The sequence below is a fragment of the Humulus lupulus genome, chromosome X (genome assembly GCF_963169125.1).
Source record: "Humulus lupulus chromosome X, drHumLupu1.1, whole genome shotgun sequence".
Lineage (NCBI taxonomy): Eukaryota > Viridiplantae > Streptophyta > Magnoliopsida > Rosales > Cannabaceae > Humulus > Humulus lupulus.
Window position 1 is genome coordinate 132,311,214 of NC_084802.1, and position 22,222 is coordinate 132,333,435.

At 30.6% G+C, this 22,222-nt stretch overlaps 2 protein-coding genes across 8 annotated transcripts; one reads left to right on the plus strand and one right to left on the minus strand.

Annotated features, from left to right (window-relative positions):
• Positions 1-2,627: 2,627 nt before the first annotated feature.
• On the plus strand, positions 2,628-6,814 carry LOC133807019 (transcription factor bHLH74). 7 transcript variants are annotated; one of them, XM_062245131.1, is made up of 9 exons: positions 2,628-3,080; positions 4,051-4,761; positions 4,866-5,108; positions 5,198-5,263; positions 5,364-5,432; positions 5,856-5,936; positions 6,023-6,166; positions 6,255-6,336; positions 6,436-6,814. In XM_062245131.1, the coding sequence occupies exons 2-9, from the start codon at positions 4,147-4,149 to the stop codon at positions 6,456-6,458; spliced, it is 1,323 nt and encodes a 440-aa protein (XP_062101115.1). In that variant the 5' UTR covers positions 2,628-3,080; positions 4,051-4,146; the 3' UTR covers positions 6,459-6,814. The 7 variants fall into 7 exon arrangements, with proteins under 7 accessions (XP_062101115.1, XP_062101118.1, XP_062101116.1 ...); XM_062245134.1 differs by having other exon boundaries at positions 4,092-4,761; XM_062245132.1 differs by having other exon boundaries at positions 4,129-4,761.
• A 10,443-nt stretch (positions 6,815-17,257) lies between these two features.
• On the minus strand, positions 17,258-18,047 carry LOC133806279 (uncharacterized). The gene is made up of 2 exons (XM_062244399.1): positions 17,841-18,047; positions 17,258-17,680 (listed from the first exon to the last, which is right to left on the minus strand). The coding sequence occupies exons 1-2, from the start codon at positions 18,045-18,047 to the stop codon at positions 17,258-17,260; spliced, it is 630 nt and encodes a 209-aa protein (XP_062100383.1).
• Positions 18,048-22,222: the final 4,175 nt, after the last annotated feature.

Consider the following 22,222-nt stretch of genomic DNA (forward strand, 5'->3'; position numbering starts at 1 on the left):
TGACACGGAGTCAAAAATACGACAAGAAAAGAAATGACAATTAAGAGTTTAATCTAATGGTAAAGAAAAAACACCAACAATTTATAGTGGTTCGGCCCCAATGAATGGTAATGACCTACGTCCACTTAGTGTTATTATTAATATTGAGTTCCAATGCTGTGATCAAAGAACTAGGGTTCTTTGAGTTTCACAAACCTTGGGAGAATTACAACAAGACGATGGATAATCGCACTATAGGCTCTCTCTCTCAATATTCAGGAAAAAGGATTCAAAGATCAAAAGTCCCCTCCTTGAGCTATTTCATGCATATTTATAGGCTCAAGGAGGGTTACATGGGCCATTGAGCCTTAACTCTCCTTAATATCTGTGTATCAAGGTAATAAAGATGAAATAATAAATGTAATTATTACAAGATCATAATCTTATAAGGGAATAAACCAAATGATACGACCAGCCTGGTCGTACCTAATAGTCAGGCTTGATGAAGCAATGTGTAGCTGGTTGATAACCGAACAACACCGCCTTATTTCAATTCTGTCACGTGTCAACCACGTGTGAGAAATACCTGCCACGTCATAAGCAGCCGTTTTTTGGTAAACAAAATCAATTATGGCCTTCCCGGCCTACTAATACAACCATTAAACCTCATTAGGAATTTTGGAGCATTACAGAAAATATATTAATGTATATAATTTTTATAAATATAATTTATAAAATTGATTAATAAAACCTAAAATTTAAAATAAATCAAATCTAAAAGGAAAAGACATTGTCATTTTTCATGCAATAATATATATAATATTTTGTAAAATTTTCATAAAATTAGTTAATAAAATCTAAAATTAAATAAATATAATCCAAAACTAAAAAAATAGTTTTATTTGTTATAGCCATAGTTTTATATTTTATTTCTTTTACATTTTAAGTTTTCTTAATTAACTTTATAGTTTATTTATATAAAAATTAAAAATATATTAATAAAGGATATTTTAAAAAAATATATATTTTGACTAAAAATTAGTGAATGGTCATTTTTATCATGCAAAATAATATAGATTTTATTTTTTTGGAAATCTCAGTGTTATAATAATTTCCTTTTAATGTATATTACAAAGGAACACGCCAAAGTTAATTCATCAAATAATTTCTCCCATCGCAATACCAAATGTGTACTATAGAAAGTTATGGTTAGTGTTATCAAATCAAGAAAAAAGAAGGAAAAAAAAAAGGACATATGCAGTGCCCTTAATTTGTTGCCCTCCAATAGTTTTAATTTGGATTGTTCTAATCAATATACATAAAATTGTCAATTCAATGCAAGTTTTTTCAAAACCAATATTTGGACATAACATAATTGATAACTTTATAGAACTAAGCCTCCTCTATCACGCCCAAATTTATATAAAATATATCGAAAACCAAAATCTTCAATCTACGAGTTTCTATATCTAGCCCCCACCTGGAAAAATGTACTGAGGAGAATGATTTGCTGTGAGTACCCACATTGATAAGTTTGGTGTACCATCTCAATCATCGTATCTCCAATAATTTAATGGCTGTCCGGAACTTGTATGGGGTCCCATATAACACTTAGAACCAATTTAAATCACTTAAATTCTATCATTAATTATGTCACAGGACTTTACATATAGGGTAATTATTCGGTGCACCAAAAAAAGTGCACATAAGTGAACCTCATCTAGTTTTTGGGGTTGGAATGTATATTTTGGTGCAAATATTTTTTTAAGATGGATTATATTGTAGTTATTTAGAACATCATATAAATTTTGAGAAAATTTTAAATATTTTACAACGTAAAAAACAAAATTTAAATAGTTTATAGAACGTGTGATTATTTTTTTTCATGTACGTGTAAGATAATATATTTATTTATTATTTTCAGTATTATAAATTATTTAAAATTTTCTAAAAATTAACATAATATTTTAAATAACTAAAATATATATAATTATAAAAAAAATTCAACGAAAATTTTGATACACCACATAATCCTCCTATAATATATAAATAAAGTATGAGATGACTCATTTTCTACTGTGCGGTGTCTCACACTTGATCATGAACCTTAGAGCAAATTTGCCGTTATTTTCGGAAAATTTCGTTTATCCTGCAAGATCACAACCGGGCTAGGAAACGAGTTGACTAGATTATTGAGGTTTGACCAGGTTTAGCTCGTTTTAATTTCAACCAAAAAAAAAAAACCTTGTTGAGAGTGGACAGCTGGATACCCGTACCAGGACAAGGAGGTAAATTGATGATTAGATTCCATTATTCCTTGTGCTCCTGAGACTCAAATCCTCCCAAAGTTAAAAAAGAGAAATAGATTACATGCACTACTTACTTAAACTAAACTAATATATAAAATTTAATTAATAATGATAAATAATAAAAGAATAAGAGAGAAGTAATTCTCTGCTACACAGGACATCAACCACAGCTATCTCTGAGTTGGCTTCATTAGAACCGTCCACGTGCCAAAAGGCTAGGTCTCATTAACTTGAACTGAACAGATCAAGATGGCATCTTTCTATATTATACTATATTTATATATGCACACCTATATGTTGCTCACGGACTGGGTGGGGTCCACAGGGGCATTGTACTGGTTTAATGGAGAATGATGTACATGGGGGATGATGGAGGTTAGGAGCATAATGAGTGTTTCTTAAAAGAAATGAAAGAGGTTTAGTTGGCACTGAGAAAAATGAGTGTGTAACATCAAAGAGAGGTCTGTTAGAATAGTTGGCAAATGTGTCAGTAAAAAATAAAAATAAAGTATGTCAAAGAAGCAAGCAAGGTAGCAAGCTTGGCCTTGAAGAGAAGAACCTCCCCAATCTCTTCTGAAAGTTTATTTCTTTAAAAAACGCCATAGAGTTAGAGAGAGACTATATATATATAGTATATTATTCAGTCAAAAAGAGAGAGATAAGAGAATTTGAAACAGTAAATTGTGGAAGGAAAAGAGATTAGGTTCTGTAATAATTTTTCGAATTAGGGCAGTTGGCGCAGTAGTTAGTCTGTCTTTTAAAATCATACATGTCACCTGTTAACTTGAGCAGGTAAGCAAGGTCTCACTCGTTGGGTTTTTTTTTTTTTTTTGGTTTTCTCTCTCTAGCTAGGCTTGTGGTGGTGAGTTGAGTATGGTCTGTGATCTATAAAAGTTGGAACTTGATGCTTCTTTGCTGTTTTTACAAGTACCCAATTGATGAAATTGGTTTTTCTTTGCCGAATTTTAGCAAAGCATTTGATGCTCTTGAAGGTACAATCAAAAGCCCAATTACGGGGACTGTTCTAAAGACCCTGCCAATTTCAGTTCTTACACAATTTAAGTAGAATTTGATGCTTTTGGTCTTTTCAGGTACCCATTTGAGAATATCTCGAAAGGGTTTATGCCATACTCCTTTTTCTTGGTTTTGCTTCTGGAACAATTATTACCAACAACTAGTTGTAACCCCCTTGAGACTAATTCCTTACTAATTAAAAGACCCTCTGTTTTCTTCATAAATCTATGTAGTAATCTTCAATTGGGTCCTTGTTGTAGAGATTCAAACGTTCACATCAATCACATTGGTGTATTTGATTGATTAGAAGGTATGAAAATTTAGTTCTTCTCCTCTAAACAAAAAGGAAAAAGGGAATCTGCTTTCTTTTAGTTGCTCGGCTGAGCTGTTACTTAGTTAATGTCTTTGTTTGTCTATGTCTACTTTATGCTCTGAAAGGTTCACTTTCTTGTCTGTGGGGAGCATTTTTTTTCTCTCCCTTACTCTGTAGTTGAGTAAGCTTGATCCTAGGGTTTCTGAAAGAAATAAGTAAGTTAGTAGCCGGTGCCTTATATATATATATATATATATATATATATTTACTATTTGTCATTTCACTTTGAGTCTATGGGGTACTACAGTTGAAGGGCTTCTTTTACTTTAACACCCCATCAGCTTAACAAAGCTGCCAAGGTTACTTGCCCCTTGTTGATTCCTGCAATTTATCAACTTTAGTCAAAACTCACTTTGCCTTTTGTTTCACATGTAGTTTTATCTTCTGTTTGTCTGGGTTTTCTCCTTTGTATATAGTGCAACTCCGTTGATTTGGGGGAGCTTTTATTCTCAGAACTTTTGAATTGAAGAGATGAGTGGTCAGGAGAACGAGGATATGGGGTTTCGACATAGAAGTCACGGCATTCTTAATTGTCCTCCTTCAGGGATGAGCACAAATGCCCCTCCTGATAAGGTTTCAGGGATGACAATGAGCTCACTGACTATGTTTAAACCTTCCAATGGACAAGACCATTTCTTTGCTTCTGGTTGGGATCCACTTGTCTCATTGAGTCAGAGTGAGAATTTTGGAGGTTCTTCAGTGGTTTCTCATGGTGAATTTTGCAATCCTCCTTACCCTGTTGCATTGGAAAATCAGGGAATGAGTAGCAACTCCCAACTCGTTCAATATCCATCCGATTCGAGTTTTGTTGAGATGGTGCCAAAGCTTTCATGCTTTGAAAATGGGGGATTCTCAGAAATGGTTGGCTCTTTTGGCTTGCCTCAGTGTGCTGAGATTGCTAGTAATACTAATGGGTGTCCTCGAAATTACACAATAAACCAAGAGAAAGGCAGTGAGAGGACATCAAGAATTGGGGGACAATCTCAAGATGGTTGCCAGATTTCAGATGGGGGCATAGGATCCTCACCCAGTGGAAAAAGAAGAAAACGTGTTCCTGATTCAAGTTCTCCCCTCAGTCCAGAGAAGGTAAGATCATGTGTAACTTAAGAAATTCAATTATGCTATTGGTGATTTCATTTCTCTTTAGTTTGTGCTCTCGAAGGATTGAATTTCTTTGTTTTCTTTAATAGAATGCTGAAGGGGGACAACAAATGGATCTATCTGGGGATAATTCTGATGTCCGAAAGGAACAGGATGAGAAGAAACTAAACACTGAAGAATATACTAGTGGAAATATGCGGAGTAAGCCAACAGAGGCGGTGGGTAAACAAGCTAAGGAGAGTTCTAACAGTGGAGATACTCAAAAGGATAATTACATTCATGTGAGAGCCCGAAGGGGTCAGGCTACAAATAGTCATAGCCTTGCAGAAAGGGTAGGTTCTCCTTCAATGCCTCGTATTTTAAGCAAATTCCTGTCCTATTTCTACATATATGTTGAGACAATAGAACTTTCTAATTGCAGGTGAGAAGAGAAAAGATCAGTGAGCGGATGAGATTGCTTCAAGAACTTGTTCCGGGATGCAATAAGGTAATTGGAAACTAGCAACCTTTTGAGAGTTGTGCTTGTCTGTGGTCTCTTTAATCTTATGCTTAGTGCTGAATAATACTATGCCATTTCACCATTTTAGATTACGGGTAAGGCGGTAATGCTTGATGAGATCATTAACTATGTACGGTCGCTGCAGCAGCAGGTTGAGGTATGCTATTCTGCAAGCTATATTGAGGAATTTTATTCTTGATGCTTGCTGTTTCTTTTTCATAAAATTTGACATTAGTGCTAAGCTAATTACTTCCAGCTTAGTTTGTTCCCCTATCCTTAGAAAAAGTCATTAAAGAAAATTTATTTTTATTCCCTAGTTTTCAAAGATATTACAATACTGGATGCTTCCCTTTTTTTCTGGTGGAGTTTCTCGACTGATGAATATCTTCCTGCAAGTTCTTAGTTACTAAACTTCTAATCCACCATGCTGAATCACAGATTTAATAAGAAAGAAAAGGAAAAAGAATATATCTACATAGCATACCATCTTATTGTTTTGACCTCCACATTTGGAAATCAAACAAGTTTATGTACTCTAACCATGTTCTAAATGGTTCCTTTTTACTTCCCCTTGCTGCAGTTTTTGTCAATGAAACTAGCGACTGTGAATCCAGAATTGAACATTGATATAGAACGGATTCTGTCCAAAGATGCAAGCCAGGTTGGTCTCGTGTAACTTTTTGATTAAGTGTTGAAGCCAACAACAATTATGTCTGAAATTCATATTGTTCATCATTCTGTGTCCAGATTCTCAACTCGCGAGGTGGCAATGCAGCTATTTTTGGACTTGGCCCTGGAATGGGCTCTTCTCAACATTATCCACATGGGATCTTTCAGGCAAACCTTCCAAGTATACCGAGTTCAGCTCCACAATTTGCTTCTTTGCCTCAGGTAAGTTAGCATGTTCAAGGTGTCCTGCCCTTACTATATAACTCCTGTTCTGGCAATAATCTTAAAGAAACACATGTTTTACTTGCAGGCAGTTCTAGATAATGAGCTTCAAGGTCTTTTCCATATGGGATTTGAAACTACTGCTTCCATTGACACTTTGGGACCAAATGGTAACTAATTTCTCTTCAATTTTGTCAACTTTCAAAGCTTTTTATTTGTATTTTGTATGTTTCTAACTGTGAATGCAATTTATCTTGTTGATTCCCCAGGGTGCTTGAAACCAGAGCTATAGTTATGCAGAAGATTAAACTTTCTAGTTGACTGATTTGACTCAATCAGGAGGGGGGAGAAAACACAAAACCAAACAAGAAAAGAAAAAAAAAGGGGTAAAAATTCAGTTGTATAGGATCTAGCAGTTCCTAACTAGTTCTTCGAATTTTTAGCAGAAGAAGATGACATTTGAAAAAGTTAAGAATCTTGTATATTTTTGAGACAGAATTTGATTGGTGAGCATGATTTGTTTTTCTTATAAATGGTGTTGTAGAGTTGTCCATGTATTGAAAGCTTTGTGAGGGTTTTGGGAAATGATTTTGTAGAGTGCATCAAATTCAAGCAAGAAAAGGTGGACTAAATAGTTTGTTTTGTTTCTTTCTCGTTTTGCACACGATTCCCTCCACTACTTGTTTTGATTAGATAGAAAAGAAATTTACTGGCATCACTAAAATTTAAGAAAAAATTACATAACAGTATTTTTTTCTTTTCTTTTTTACGGTTCAAAGTTTTTTTTATATACTTATATGATGCCTTCATCTTCTCCGATGAGGAGGCGTCGAACTCTGCTAACTAGGAAACTAGCCTTCGTGTAGCTCAGACCTTCCGCCTCTGTCCCTCCTCTCCTCCGCCAAAGAAGAAAGTCATACACCGAGAAAAACATTGGAGAGGTGCTTTGGAGTTGGAAATGGTGGTGTTGAGCTTCTATAGCATATGGGCTTCGAGCCTTATGCTTCAGGAGACTATTCCATAGCTGTGGTTAAAGCCAATTCATCTCTTTGAAGATCAAGGACAGGTATTCGTCACTGTAATTGATTGAAATTGCAATGGTCTGAATGTCAAAATAGGGGAGGTGTCCATTTAGAAAAGCTTTACTTGTGAGATATAATGTCAGCTAAGTTTAATCTGAAGTGAAAATGAATTTAATAATATTTGGTTGTTGGTTGTGTTGATTGATTTGGTCTAAGGATATAGAGGATTTTTTGCTATTTTGTTTATTACTGTGATTGGGTTTGTAAAGTGGTTTGGGCGAATTTTTTTTTTTTTTTTTTTTTGTCAAGGGGTTTGATTTGTATGGAGTTGGATTTATTATATTTTGAAATAGCATGGATCAACTTTTTCGTTCGATTCTCATGTAGTGCTTGGGAGTTAATAATTTATTATGTTGATGGTGTTTTTTAGTTTTGAGTAATATTTAAGTTTTATGATATGCATGTATAATATTTGATGAAATGTCTGTATGAGTTTTGGAAACTGTTGTGTTATTGAATTTAAATAATTCATTTACCGATTTATTGAGTGGGCTAGTATGGTATTGTTTGTGTGTATATTTTGTGAAGGTCAAATAATGGTATAAGAAATATTAGAGGCTAACATCAATGTTTGGGAATGACAAAACTAGTTTATCTTTTACTACTTGCTTATTAAGCTTTTGATCATTGAAATTTATATATATATATATATAGTTGTTGTGAGGTTGTTGTATTGCATTTAAGTTATTTTTTTTGATATTTTATTACAGCGTGTTGTTTTTTTAAAATGTAATGAGTTGCATTGTGTTGTTGTGAGGTTGTTTAGTTTTTATGTATAGTTGTTTTCACATTGATTTTTAGTTGTTTTAAGTTTATATATAGTTGTTCAGTTGTTGTGTTGATGTCTAATTGTTGTTTATTTGTTTCAGATATATTTTTATTTTTTTATATAAAAAACAAACATGTTAGTATGCAATGGGTTGACTTCTAGTTGTTCTTTATTTGTTGTTTTTAAATGTGTGTAGTATGCACTGAGTTAAGGTTTAGTTGTTGTCTTATTGTTGTTTTTATGCTGTTTAGATTTTATGTATAATTGTTTTCATGTTGGTTTTTAGTTGTTTAAGTTTATTTATAGTTGTTTTGTTATTATGTTGTTGTTTATTTATTTGAAGATATATTTTGATTTAAAAAAAAAATAGGGGTAATGTTTAGTTGTTGTCTTATCGTTGTTTTTTAATTGTTTCATTGACATTATATTTTTGTAAATATAAAACTTAAAAAATGTATTTTTCGAAAACTTGAGATAGTATTTTTTAAAGAAAAAAATCAGGGACCATAAAAAAATAAAAAAAAACACAAAAAAAAGTATATTTTTTAAAAAATCTCTTAATAAAACGGTAATTTCATTCAACCATCAAGTACCTAATCTAATTGTTACGAGTATACATAAAACAAAGTTTTATCACAAAAATCTAGTTTTTTTATTTATAAAAATCACTATCTTATTTGAAAAAACTTCATATACTATTGAGTAACTTTTTAATAAAAAAATTAAAATACACTTTTTGGTCATTAAAATAATATTCATGTGAATTATAGTGGTATTTTAATTAATCAAACATAAAATAAACTTATAAGCTACTTTTGAATCATGGTAAAAATACACATTTTGGTGACTCCTTTAAGTTATTTTTTACTTAACGAAATTAAAATGTAACTAACAAGTTATTTTTGAAACACAACGCAAAAACAACTTATTCCAATCATTTTCTTCAGCGACAACAAGAAACTATGCTTGTCATATCCCAAAATAACTCCCTTGAATAGTAAGTCGCAATGGTACTATTCTTGTGCCCAAACGACTAGCATTGTCGCTAGAAAAATCTTCTAAAACCATGAATATACCCACGAACTCACCAGAAAACGCTGATGATACAAGGGGAGTGCATGGCTGGGTTGTGTTTCTTTCAAAGAGCTCGTTCCAACTATACTACCTCCAGGCCTTGGGGTGGCCGGAGTTGGCCAGAAAATGCAGTCAAAGTTGCACATTCGATGACTTTATCCAACACGTACAACCTCCTCTAGCGATGTCAGGCGGCGAGCTCACCAACATCTTCTCTTCCTCCCTATCTAGCGTAGCAGGTGGGTGGCTGGAAGTTGGCAACTAGGCTTGGCCATTTGAAGAAAGAGAGAGACATGGAAAGAATATTGGGGATATTATCACAATCTCAATGGATAACAACTCAATATGATGAATACAATAGGTTTCAAACACATAAAATCATAAGATCAAATTGTAAACTATAATATATCATAAACTATAAAACAAAATTAATTGGAAAGTTAGGTTACACCACGCACCTAGATAATTTGAATCTATACATAATATATAATAGTACTATCACAAAAGAAATAACATAAAATGACGGGAAACTCAAAACCAAAAACCAAATTCGTCTATGTCTTAAAACCAAAATGTAGAACCAAAGGCTTATACACGATGAAGATCACTATCAAAATTCTCTATTTGAAACATTCCCAAAGTTGCTTGAAGTCTCTATAAAGATGAAGTCAAAATTGGGATTAAACAAGCCTTGAAACTCATACGAGTCAAATAATTCTTGATGAGTTTCTTGGAGAAAATGAATGTTCTCGGAGAGCTATAGAGAGGGATTAAAGGGAAAGCGTTGAGAAGTGCGATCAAGACTTTTTGACCCTTTAAACCCATTTATATAGTATTAGCATTGTTACAGGCAAGTCTCACATGTTACACTTTAAAAAACACTATTTTTGAGCCAAAACAAGTTGTCCCACATCAGCAAGAGGCGACGCGTTGCCAATTAGTGAAAACACATCGCCACGCACAAGTGATACATCACCACCTAGAGGTGACCTATCGCCATTCTAGTTTCAGCATAGGCCAAATATGGCCTGCAATGCATTGCTTTCAAACAAGCGTTGTAGCGCATGTCCCTCTAATTTTTTCTCATTTAGACTTGCCCAAATCATCTCAAAATTTGCTAAATTGCTCCCAGCATGTTTGGATGTGTTTCGATACTTCATTGTACCAATCCAAAACTAATTTGGTTTATTATTGATGCTAATCGCAAAAACTCAAATTCACATCTACGTGTATGGAGTTTTTGATTGTGTTACACCTATTTGTGTATCACAATTTCTTCCTTATATTTAACAAATCTCAACAAATAAATTATGCGCAAAAACTGTCAAATTAAGTATTCTTAAAGGTGAATATTGTAAATATAATAAAAGTTAAAAGATAGTGTTTATGTAAATATTCCTTAATTTAATTTTATTTTATTTTTGTTTTTGAAAAGAATATTTTTTAATTTTATGGGTGTTTAAAATAGATGAAGATCAATTTGGTTTGATGACACACTTAATAAAAGGGAGATATCTTCAATTATTTTGAATTGACTCCAATCATGAAAAAGTTGACTGAAATTGATATTCCAATGAAATGGGTAATTCAAGTTTATTCTTTTCATGAAGAATACAACTACAAAATATCACCGATACATGAAAAACAAACAGAACTCAAAAATTAATTAAGGTTCAAATGAGATCAAACCTGAACGCATCAATTTTTTTTTAATGAAAATACAGAAGGGTTATTGAATTAATATATAATCTTGATGGGAAAATATTAATGTAAATGGTAATCCTATTTCACCACCCAATAATGTCCAATCAATACGATAATCAAAGGGGAAATAAGGTTACACTAGGAAGAAAGCCTAGTATATTGCATCATCGTATGTTTGACACTTAACGACAGCTATTTAATAAAACTAGGTGAGCGCGGGTGAAAAAATTAGGTTTTTTTTTATAACTAATATCTAAACTTGAATTTTAATTAGATATTTTTTTATTAAATTAATTAAAACATCATTTAATTGTAATAAAAAAGAGTTGCATTTTTTTATACATATAAAATTAAAAAAAAAACTTAAATAACTAAAAAAACCATATAATAAGGTTGAGAAAATAATTAAATTAAATAAATATCTATCAATATTAAAAATAAAATTAAAACTTTTCAAAAATATTTATAATTTGGATCTAGAATGTAAAATATTAAATTAGGTGAAAATATTACATTTTAGCAAAATATAATATTTAATGGAAAATGAATAAAATACGTAAAATTGATTAAAATCAAATCATCCTAATAACTTCAACAAAAAAGATTTAATTTTTAAATTTGAAACTTGAAACAAAATAAAAAATATCCAATACAATTTTTTTTTTTTAAAAACTATAAATCTCTTTAAATAAATACCAAAAGTAAAAAACAATAGAGAAGTGAGAATTGATAGATAGATATAAAGTATGAATGATATAATAGTAATAATTGACCAAATAATTAATTATTATTTTTATCAAGTATAATTAACATTTTTAAAAAAAATTAAAAAATAAATATATATATAACTAAAATATATTTTCCACTATAGTATAATATAATTTGATCAAATTTACTACTCTAACTCACCACTTAAATTTATTAAAAAACCACTATTTAAATCTTAGCCGAAAAAAAAAACTAAAATATATTCTCACTACAAAAATAATATAGTTTGATGAAATTTATTAAACTACCTCACTTTTAAATTTATTTTTTAAAAACTGACTTTTTAAATCTTAACCAAAATAAAAAGAAACACACCTTTTTTTTATAAATAAATATCTATATATATATTCACTCTTTTATAGTACTTATAGATATAGTAATAATTGATTAAATAATTATTTAATTTTTTGATCAAGTGTAATGAATAATATTAAAAAAAAAAGAGATATATAACTAAAATATATTCTCCACTATAGTATAATATAATTTGATTAAATTTACTAAACTAACTCATCATTTAACTTTATTAAAAAAAAACCACTATTTAAATCTTAGCCAAATATAAAAGAACTAAAATATATTCTCACTACAACATAATAACTTTAAGAAATTTATTAAACTAACTCACTTTTAAATTTATTTAAAAAAGACTCAATTTTTAAATCTTAACCAAAATAAAAAGAAACACACTTTAAAAAAATAGAAAAAAAATACAAATAACTATATTAAAAAGAGATATATAAATACAATATATTCTCTATTACAAGATTATATAATTTGTTCAAATTTACTAGAGGAATTTACCTTAAATATGGGAAAATTCAATAAAATTTGATATATATGGTTTTTTTTTTTTGTGTGCATTTTTTATGGTTTTTTTTTGTTGTTTAACTTTTTTATGGGTTTTGTTTTCCCATATTTATCAAATAAATTATTTTGTATCTCATATTTTATTGTATAAGTTTATTTATTCTATCTGTAAAATTTTGTGAGTGTATTTCAGTCATTTTAAGTATTATTATTATTATTATTATTATTATTATTATTTTGGGAAACTATTTTTGTAAGAAAATCATAATTCAGTAGTTGTTTCTTATGCATTCATGTGAATTTTTGTGAGGGCATTTCAGTCATTTTAAGTATTATTATTTTTTTTGGAAAATAATTTTTGTAAGAAAATCAATACTCAGTAATTTTATCTTATGCATGCAGGTACTCGAGTACCTACATTTTCTATTGTTTTTTTTATCTTCATTATCACGTTTTTCTTCATTTTATCATTCAATATTCAGCAATTGATATTGTGATATTTGTTCTCAGTTTTCTTTCTGTTTTAGGATTTTTTCAGTTTATCGTTGTGGATTTTGTGCCTTCTGTGTTGTCTTCGTCTCGGTGAGTACCTGGTTTCAGGTGTGTATTTACAGATTGCTTCAGTATCATGTTTTTTGTATATCGTTTAGTTCGAATTTTTTCTTTCCTTCAGTATTTGATTTTTTGTGTTGATTTCTTCTTTTTGTTCTTTTTTTAGGGTTTTATAAGTTTCTTGTTGTGGATTTGTGCCTCTTTGTGGTGTTTTCGTCTCGGTGAGTACCCGGTTTCAGGGTTTATTTTTTAATTTTTTTAATGTATATTTATTGCTAATTTTGCTTTGTATTATCTATTTTCTGTCGTGGATGGTTGGTTTTTAATCTGTGTTAATGGTGGTTTTTGTTTTTGGTGTACGATTTTATCGTTAGTTTTTTAGTGGGGGTTTTGTCAGTTTTTGATCAGTTTTTTTTTTGGAAGTTTATGGGTAGTTATTTGTAATTTGTGCTCTATATATATATATGTATATCTGTTATTCTTTTTCATTTGTGTTGTTTTTTTTTATGCAGTGCATTGTCTATTTTAATTTTAAAGTTTTGTCATGGATCACTCTGGTGAAGTTGGTGGTGTTTTTGGTTCTGAGAAGAAAATTTATGGTATAGTAGAGGGTGAATCGAAGAATGTAGGGGATGATATTGGCGAGATTCTTCCTCGAAGGAGTAACGTTATACATTTGAAGTCTGATGCAAGGAAGAAGAGTAAATCCCCTTCCACTGTTAAACAGACGAAGGATTCGTGTGCATATGGTAGTTGATGGTAACCAGTTTCTTGTTTTTTTTATATATATTTTTTTAATTTATTCAGTTGACTATCTTAAATGTCTATCCATCTTCTGAGGAGAGGAAGAAACCAACAGTGAAGAAGTTTAAGTTTGAGCCTTTATACTTGCTGAAGGAGTGTGCTAAAGATGAAGATAGTAGTTCGGGTACCCAGGTACTGGTTAGTGTTGTTGTTTGTTTTAGTTAAAAAAATATTTTTTTTTTGTTTTGAAATTTATAGGTTTCTTTTTATGTTTATTTTTTGCTGTTTTGTAAATTATTTTATTATGTTTTTCCAGGATGATAGTGAAAAGTTGAGATTGATTTGTGAATCAATCTCATCAATAAAAGCGAGCAAAGAATCTATTATTAGTGATATTGCAGTTATGAGGTCTGAGTTCATGGGGAAACTCAGTGATTTGTCTGCAATGATTGCAAAAATTGTTGCAAAAAATTCTGAAAAAGTTGCAAGTTCTAGTGATGAAAGTGCTGGATATAATGAAGGGTAAAAGCCAGCTGATTTTGATAATGTTTCCAGTCCTATTTCTGATGATTCTAAGGTAACTTGTTTGTTTTTATGCTTTATTGTTTTTTTTAAACCATTTTTTGTTGTAACGAGATTGTTTTTTTTTTTTTTTTGGGTCTAGGATTGTGGGATGGATTCAGGTGAAGATTTTGATGGTAGTAAGGTAACTGGTTTATGTTTCTTAATAGTATGTTGTGTTTTTGTTAGTTTATTAGTGTAACCAGTTTCATTATTTATTTTAGGGTGTCGGGAAGGATTTAAATGAAAATTTTGATGCTGTTTATTCTGGGTTGGAGTTGTCAAATGTTGTGGGTGGAGATAAGGTTTTGAAATTTATTTTTGATTTTGTTTTTTGTATTATTTTATTTAAAATTGATTTTTTTTGTAATTGATTTTATTGTTATTCATTATAGGATTTTTCAAAGAAGCCTGAGTTCATTTCAGTTAGTTTAAGTTTTGAAGAAGTATATATGGATCTAGAGATTTTGAATGTTATTGATAAAACTGTTGAGTATGCAGAATGAGAAAAGAGATTTAGTGGGAGTAAGGATGATTGGAAAGTTGTGATGGTTGGTGATGTTGATGAAGTTCCTGTTGCTATTGAAAAGAGGGACCCTAAACCTAGTACTCATGTCAAATCTCCTTTTGTTACTGAGTTTTGTTCTTCTGAAGTAAAAGAAACTGTGAAGAGGAAGGGAGAAGAAGTGGTGATTGTTAGAGGATTACTTCCATTTGAAGATGAAATTGGACAGAATGTTTCAAAGAATGAATGTCTGGATTATATTACTTGGATTGAGGATAAAATGATTTTTAAAAATAAGTATGTTTTTTTATATTTTGTTTAATATTATTGTTCTTGATATTTAATTGTCTGTTAATATATATATTTTTTTTTGTTTTGAAGGAAGAAGAAATTTTCTGATGTTAATAACATTATCAATCCACCGATGGATTATTCTTTTGTTAAAATTTCTGAGAAGATGTCGTTTTACAAGCTTCAAACTTGTGGGGAGGACCTTATGGACACTGTAAGTAACCAGGTTCTTGGTATAATGTTTATTAACTAGTATTTGTTTGTTTAGATGTTTTGTTATTTTTGTTGATCATGGTTAAGACAAGTAACCAAGTTCCTTTAGTATTGTGTGTAAATTGTTTTGATTATTTATGGCTAGTAACCAGGTTCTTGTAGTATTGTGTGTAACTTGTTTTTATTATTATATATTGGCTAGTAACCAGGTTCCTAACTTTTGTATGTTTATTTATTTTTTGTAGCATACGAATGTATGTTTTTATTACTTGAGGAAGAAGATTAAGTTGATTGATGGTTTGAACAAGAGGGTTACAACTACAGACTATTGGTTTGATACAACTATCAAGAGTTTGTATGATAACTTTGTGGCAGCCAAATGTGATTCAAGCAGCATTCGTTTTGATAACCTCATTTCATTTTACATTATTGGTGAATATTTGTTTTGTAACACTCCTTGGGTGGATAACGATCATGTTCTTTTTCCTGTGCATGTCAAGGTTCAGTTGCATTGGGTTTTTATTCACTTTTCCATTAAGAGTAGGATATTAACTGTCTACAACTCTTTGGTGGGGAAGAAGAATGAGAGTATTGCTTTGCCATATGTGAAGGCTTATTCTGTTGTTTTACCATATTTTCTAGACTTTCTTGATTTTTATGGTTCTAGGAAAGATTTGGACTTGAATGTTGGTCCATATTCTGTTGGGAAGAAGGATCTAATTGATTTTAACTTTGCCAAGGACTTGCATTTTCAAGAGGATAAGTAAGTAACTGGTTTTTGTATATTGTTGTTTATTTTTCTATTTTGTTTGTTTTAAATAATTTCATTTGTTGATTTTTTTTTTTTGCAGTGATTGTGGAGTATTTGTTATCAAGTATGCTGATTTGTTTATCCATGGGAAGATTGATGATATCCCAAAGAACATGGCTGCCAAAATTGCTACCTATCGTGATTATCTTGCCATTAACTTGTATAGTCATGCAAAAAAGAAGCAGATTGGTGGGTACAAGACAGAAGATGATGCTCAATCAAAGAAATCAAAGAGGAGGAGGAATTATAAGTAGAGATTTTGCAGTTTTTTTTAGTTGTATTAATGACCATGTCTTTTTTTTTTCTTTGTTTAATAGTGAAGTTGTGGTTTGTAACTGGATACTGTTTTAGTACTGTACTTATCTATGGTTTTTTTATTTTAGTCCATGTAAAGAATTGGTTTCACATTCAGGCTTAATATAAAGTTTTTTTTTAATGTATTTTATTTTAATGTGTATGTTTTTTTTTCAATAGAGTTGGTGATTTTTTTTAAAAGTTTGAAGATATTGTTATGTACATGTTTTTTTTTCATATAGGTTTCAATTATTATTGTATGAAGATGGTGTAACCGGTTACTTCTGTTTTAGATAGTAAAAGCCATATGTTTTAGGTAGTTGGTTACTGTTTCTTTAGTTTTTATTTTTATTTTTTTAATTTTTTTTTGATATATTTATGTTTCTTTTTTTTTTGTGTGTGAAAGATTTGTGATTATATAACTATGTTTTTTAAGTCGTTGGTTACATTTATATATAGTCATTTGTTAAATTTACTTATAGTAACTGTTTTTTTTTTCTATTTTATGTGTTGTAACCAGGTACTTGAATCTTCAGATTTTGAATATCTTGTGTTGGAACCAGGAAGTTGAGTATCAAGTTTATAATATTTATGTTTTGTTTTTTTTTTTTTGTGAAAGATTTGTGATTATATAATTAGGTTTTTAAATCGTTGGTTACATGTATATATAGTTGTTTGTTAAATTTACTTAAAGTATCTTTTTTTTCTTTCTATAATATGTGTTGTAACCAGGTACTTGAGTCTTCAGATTTTGAATATCTTGTGTTTGGAACCATGAAGTTGAGTATCAAGTTTAAAAAATGTAAAATGCTTAAAAAGTTTGTGCTTTTATTGAAGTAGAAAACATTAGGATACAATTTTTATTACATCAATTGAATTTATTGAAATTGTAGTATATCTATTCTTTAGAAAATTATTTGTCTATTTTCTTTGACTTTGTTGGGTTTCGCTGCTTTGGGATTGGTTCATTCCTGCATGTTTTTCTATTATGTCCTGGCTGCGCGCATCTTCCACATTTTATCTGTACCTTTGGTTCTCCTCTAGATCTGATTCTTTTCCTTCTAGGGCGGCCTGGTGGTTTTCTTGATTTTGGTGGTAGGAAAATTTTGTTTAAAGTCTCTGGCAGTGTCCATTCGCTTTCATTTGGCAATGGATGAACAGTTGACTCATATGTTGCTTTCATAGTTGTCGTTTTGTCGTAATCAGCAACATAATCATATGTTTTCAGCCGTGTTTTGGCGAATACTGCTATTGCATGTGCACACGGTATTTCATCTTGTTGGAACCTTTTGCATTCACATGTTTTCTCCATTAGGTTGACCAAAAAATTTCCTTTCTGTTCAACCACAACTTGGTACAGTATAGTGTTTACTGGGAAGACTTGTTTATTTTAGTAGAGGAATACATGTTAGAAACTGGATACTGTGATATTGTTTAGTAACTGGTTACTGAAAGTTTTGGTAAATAATATTCAGTGCTCAATATATGTCAGGTACCTTAAATTTAATGGCACGAATAAAGTTTTCTCTAAGCACAGTTTCAGTATCTGTTGTTACTTGTGTGAATGTTCCATTTGCTTCGTTACCATTTTTCCATACCCATTTTTGAACTAAACTTCGAAGGCCTTCCATCATTGTAGTGATTGGCAGCGTTCTTGCAGCTTTCAATGCAACATTTATTGATTCGACTATATTTGATGTCATCATTGTATATCTTCTTGTTGGAGCATGGCATCTAGACCAAGTTGAATATCCAATTTTTTGTAAATACGGTCTTATGCAAGTGTCAATCTTGTCTATTTCATGCATGTAGTGCTCAAATGATTGTACCCTGTATGCCTTTGCTGCTTTGACAAAGTTTAGGTTTAGGTCCTCCCATGGACACCGAAATTGACTTTGATGTTGTTTAGCAGGTGGAATATGCATGCTCCATGGAAAGCTTTTGGATATACATCATCTACAACATTTTCTATGCTTTTGTGCCTGTCTGAAATGATTGCCATATCTGTTTGCAAAATCACAATGGAGTAACTGGCTATTCTGTCCTAATTGAGTAACTGGTTTCATTAATTTATATGACTGTTATTTTTTTTACACTGTTTTTACTATTATATTGCTGGATTATTATTAAACTGATAATTTTATGTGTTTAGTTTGTTTCAATAAGAATATAAAAAAGAAAATAGTACATTCTCTTTCTCCATATGTCTCCTTTAGCTTTGTGAAAAACCATAACCATGATGAATCATTTTCAGAGTCTCCTATTCCAAAGGCTAATGGAAATATATTGTTGTTAGCATCCATTGTTGAAGCAGTGAATAAAGTTCCCCCAAATGATGTCTTCAAGTAAGTTCCATCTATCACAATGACTGGCCTACAGTGTTTCTATCCTTTGATGGAATTTGCAAATGCTAGGTACATATATTTGAAGTGATCTTTATTGTCTGTAACCAGGTGTGTTATTGTAACTGGGTTCGAGACTTTTAGCATGTGAAGGTAGATGAGAAGTTTTTGGTATGAATCATCTTGGTTTCCCCTTGCCAATTCTAAAGCTTTTTCTCTTGCTCTCCAGGCTTTTTGGTACCCCATTGAAACACCATAATCATCTAGCATGTCGTTGATTATGTCATGTGGTGTGTGTACTCTCTTTATTGACATGTATTTTGTTTTTATTAGTTCTCCAATGACATTGCAATTAGCCTGCCTGTGGTCTTCCATAATGATATCCAAGGAGCAGGTGTGAGTTTTTACATACTTTCTGATTTTAAATGTTTCTATTTTCCTGAACTTTGAAGCTCTAAGTAACCAGTTACAATTGTCATCCACACAGGTTACCAGGTACTCTCTCGGTTCAGATCTTTTTATCTTGAATTGGATGTTGTGGATCATAGCATAATAACATAGAGCAGATTTCAAGAGCTTTTTGTCCTTATAAATCTGGCCTTCTTCAACTTTGAAAATTTTATGATTAGTTATAATTTCTATTTCTTCTTCTCTTTTTCTTTTGTTTTCTTCTGTTCTCTCTATTATAAAATCTGCTACATTATCAACTATGTCTGTAATATTTGTGAAGGTTTGTACCTGGTTATTTCTCGTGTATGTTGCTTCGTCATATTGTAATTCTGTAGCTGATTGCTCGTTGTTTAGTTGAAGAACTAGATTTTCTAAATCTGTGTTCTGTTTTTGTGTTTCTTCTTCATATGTATTGTGTTGAATAGTTTTAGCTATTGTTTGATCAAAAGTGGTGATGCATAGTGGTAGCTCAGTTACTTCATTTTGCTTCTTTTTCAGCTCAATATATAATAGGACTGAATTGTCAGTGAGTAATTTCATTGGTGGCATACCTGGTGATAACTGGTAACTCAGCTCAATATTTTGAATATTGCATTTTATCTCAGTTTTCACTAAATGAACCAAATTGTTTAGAGAACAATTTGTTGGTATTATCAGTCCACTCATGGTGTAGTCATCATACTGATATCTATCTGTCCATTTTCCTCCAAAACGAATCAATGTCATTATGGACTCCATATCTACAATATAGCACAACATAATTTTTAGTGTTGTTTCAAATGTATCTGGTTATGTTAGTGAATGAATATTAACATATGTTGAAATTATTTAAGTAACCGGTTTATTTTAGTGAATCAAGATCTATTTTCCAGGTTCTAAAATTATTTGTGTTGCATTATGTTATGTTTTTGTGTGTGTAACTGGTTACTTTAGTGAATGTGTTGTCTTTTTTTTTTTTTTTTTTCAAATATGCAAAGTTAAAATTATATTATGTATCTAGTTTCATAAACGTAAATCAATTTCTATTTTTCCATTTTTCATGATAAATTATTATGCAGAATGTTATTATTATTATTTTTTGTATGTAACTGGTTACTGTATTTATTTTGTTGTTTTTTTTTATTATTTTGTAATATTTGAATTATGTAAATGTTTAACTTTTTTGTGATGTAACTGGTTTCATGTGTGTAATTAAAAAAGTTTTGAAACAAGTAGTTTGAGTCAAAAAATTTCTCAATAAGAAATTTGCAGATTCTTTGTGTAAATATTTTGCATGTCGTATATTTGAAAAAAGTTTTGCTTACCTGTTTGAGAAATCAGAGAAGTTGATGGATTTGTGCTTTTGCTGATGTGAACGAAGGTAAAAGTAGGTGATGTAATCGGAGAAGAAGATCTGATTATTGGAAAAGAATCCAAAACCAGTTTCAGCTGCCGGAGAAGAAGAGCAATTGATCTGAAATTGAATTGAATGTTTAATTCGATGACTGGAGAAAGATGGAGAGAAACTGTGTGAAGATGATGTTACGGTCGGAATATTTACCAAGAGGAGACGAAGATGAGAGTAGCAGCCACCAATTCTTGATCGGAATTTGATCGGAAACAATGGAGAATATGATGTTGTGATAGGAAAAAATGGTAGACGAATTGCAGTGGCCGAAAATATTTTTCTTGATTGGCAGTGGGCGAAATCTTTTTTCTTGATCGGAAAAAATGGGAATCTGGTTTGTTAGTTTATGGGAATTCCATATTTATATTTTTGTATTAAGCGTGTATTACCATATTTGGCTTAATTATTTTTTTGTCCATATATATTTAAAGTTTAGTTAACATTCCCATATTTATGTTAAGTTCTCAATTTACTAAACTAACTTACTATTTAAGTTTATTAAAAAAAAACACTTTTTAAATCTTAACCAAAAAAATCACTATTTTTTTTAAATAAAAAAGGAAAATATACTTTTTATATAAAAATTATTTACTACAATACAAAATAAAATATATTCTAAAAATATTAACTTTTCAAATCCTAATTAAAATAAAAAGAAACACACATTTTTTATATAAAAAAAATTAAAAATAAATATATAAAATTATCTTTCTATTTAAATTTATTAAAAAAATCACTTTTTAAAACTTAACAAAAAATATCACTATTTTTTTAAATAAAAAAATATATAAGTTAACATTTTAAATCTTAATTAAAATAAAAAGAAACACACTACAAAATAACTTGACAATACTACAAGACAAAATAACTTAACCAAAAAATTTTAAATTCACTCTCTTTTATAATAATTATAGATTGTTACACCCAAATTTCGAGAATGAATAAATAAGCTTTAAAATATAGGCTCGAAAATTGTAAGCTCAAAAATCGTAAGCTCGAAAATAACAAGCATTGGTTGAAGTTGTTATTGGCATGATTCCTGATCTGTTATTATTGGCGATCGAGCACAAGTTGATAGGTTCGAGCTTAAGTTCCATGCTCGAAAGCAAGAATCTTCTTCGAAGCATGTGGGTATTGTTCGAGCCTTAGTTGCAGGCTCGAAGGCATTGGTCTCCAAAGAATGAGTTCGATGAAACTACTAGGTGAGGAGGAGGCTGATTGGAATAATGAACTCGAAGTCTTTTTCGATCTTGAAAGCGCGTCCACCTTACGATCGAGATCAGGAACGAGTTTTACACATGGCAGCTGTTACGAAATCCCTATTCCTATGAGATTTGTTGTTATCAGATATCAAATCTCAATTATCATGGGATATTATGTAATTAATGTATTTATTAGCATTTATTTCAAATTTGAATAATTGATTGTAACTTCCTGAAAGAATGGGAAGATATTCTGTCAACCAGGTTTATAAATAGCCTGGGGAATTTCATTTGTAGACACGCACAAAATTGTACTGAGAATACTCTGTCAAATTGCTTTCTGAAAAAGCTTTGAGAGTATCAAGATCAATAATACTGACTCGTAGACTATGCAGATTTTAACTATTGAACCATGTAAAAAGCTCTTGTGTTCATCTATTTTTTCTGAAATATTATTTAATGCTCTTTACAATTAGGTTGACGAAAAATGGCATCAA

What these genes read in the sequence shown, in the direction of transcription:
- LOC133807019 (XM_062245131.1), top strand. Translation starts at nt 4,147, where the DNA reads ATGAGTGGTCAGGAGAACGAGGATATGGGGTTTCGACATAGAAGTCAC. An exon ending in TTGTTCCGGGATGCAATAAG is followed by an intron (nt 5,264 to 5,363) that starts GTAATTGGAAAC and finishes TCACCATTTTAG; the next exon opens with ATTACGGGTAAGGCGGTAAT. An exon ending in TGTCCAAAGATGCAAGCCAG is followed by an intron (nt 5,937 to 6,022) that starts GTTGGTCTCGTG and finishes TTCTGTGTCCAG; the next exon opens with ATTCTCAACTCGCGAGGTGG.
- LOC133806279 (XM_062244399.1), bottom strand. Translation starts at nt 18,047, where the DNA reads ATGACATCAAATATAGTCGAATCAATAAATGTTGCATTGAAAGCTGCA. An exon ending in TTCGTGCCATTAAATTTAAG is followed by an intron (nt 17,681 to 17,840) that starts GTACCTGACATA and finishes GTGGTTGAACAG; the next exon opens with AAAGGAAATTTTTTGGTCAA.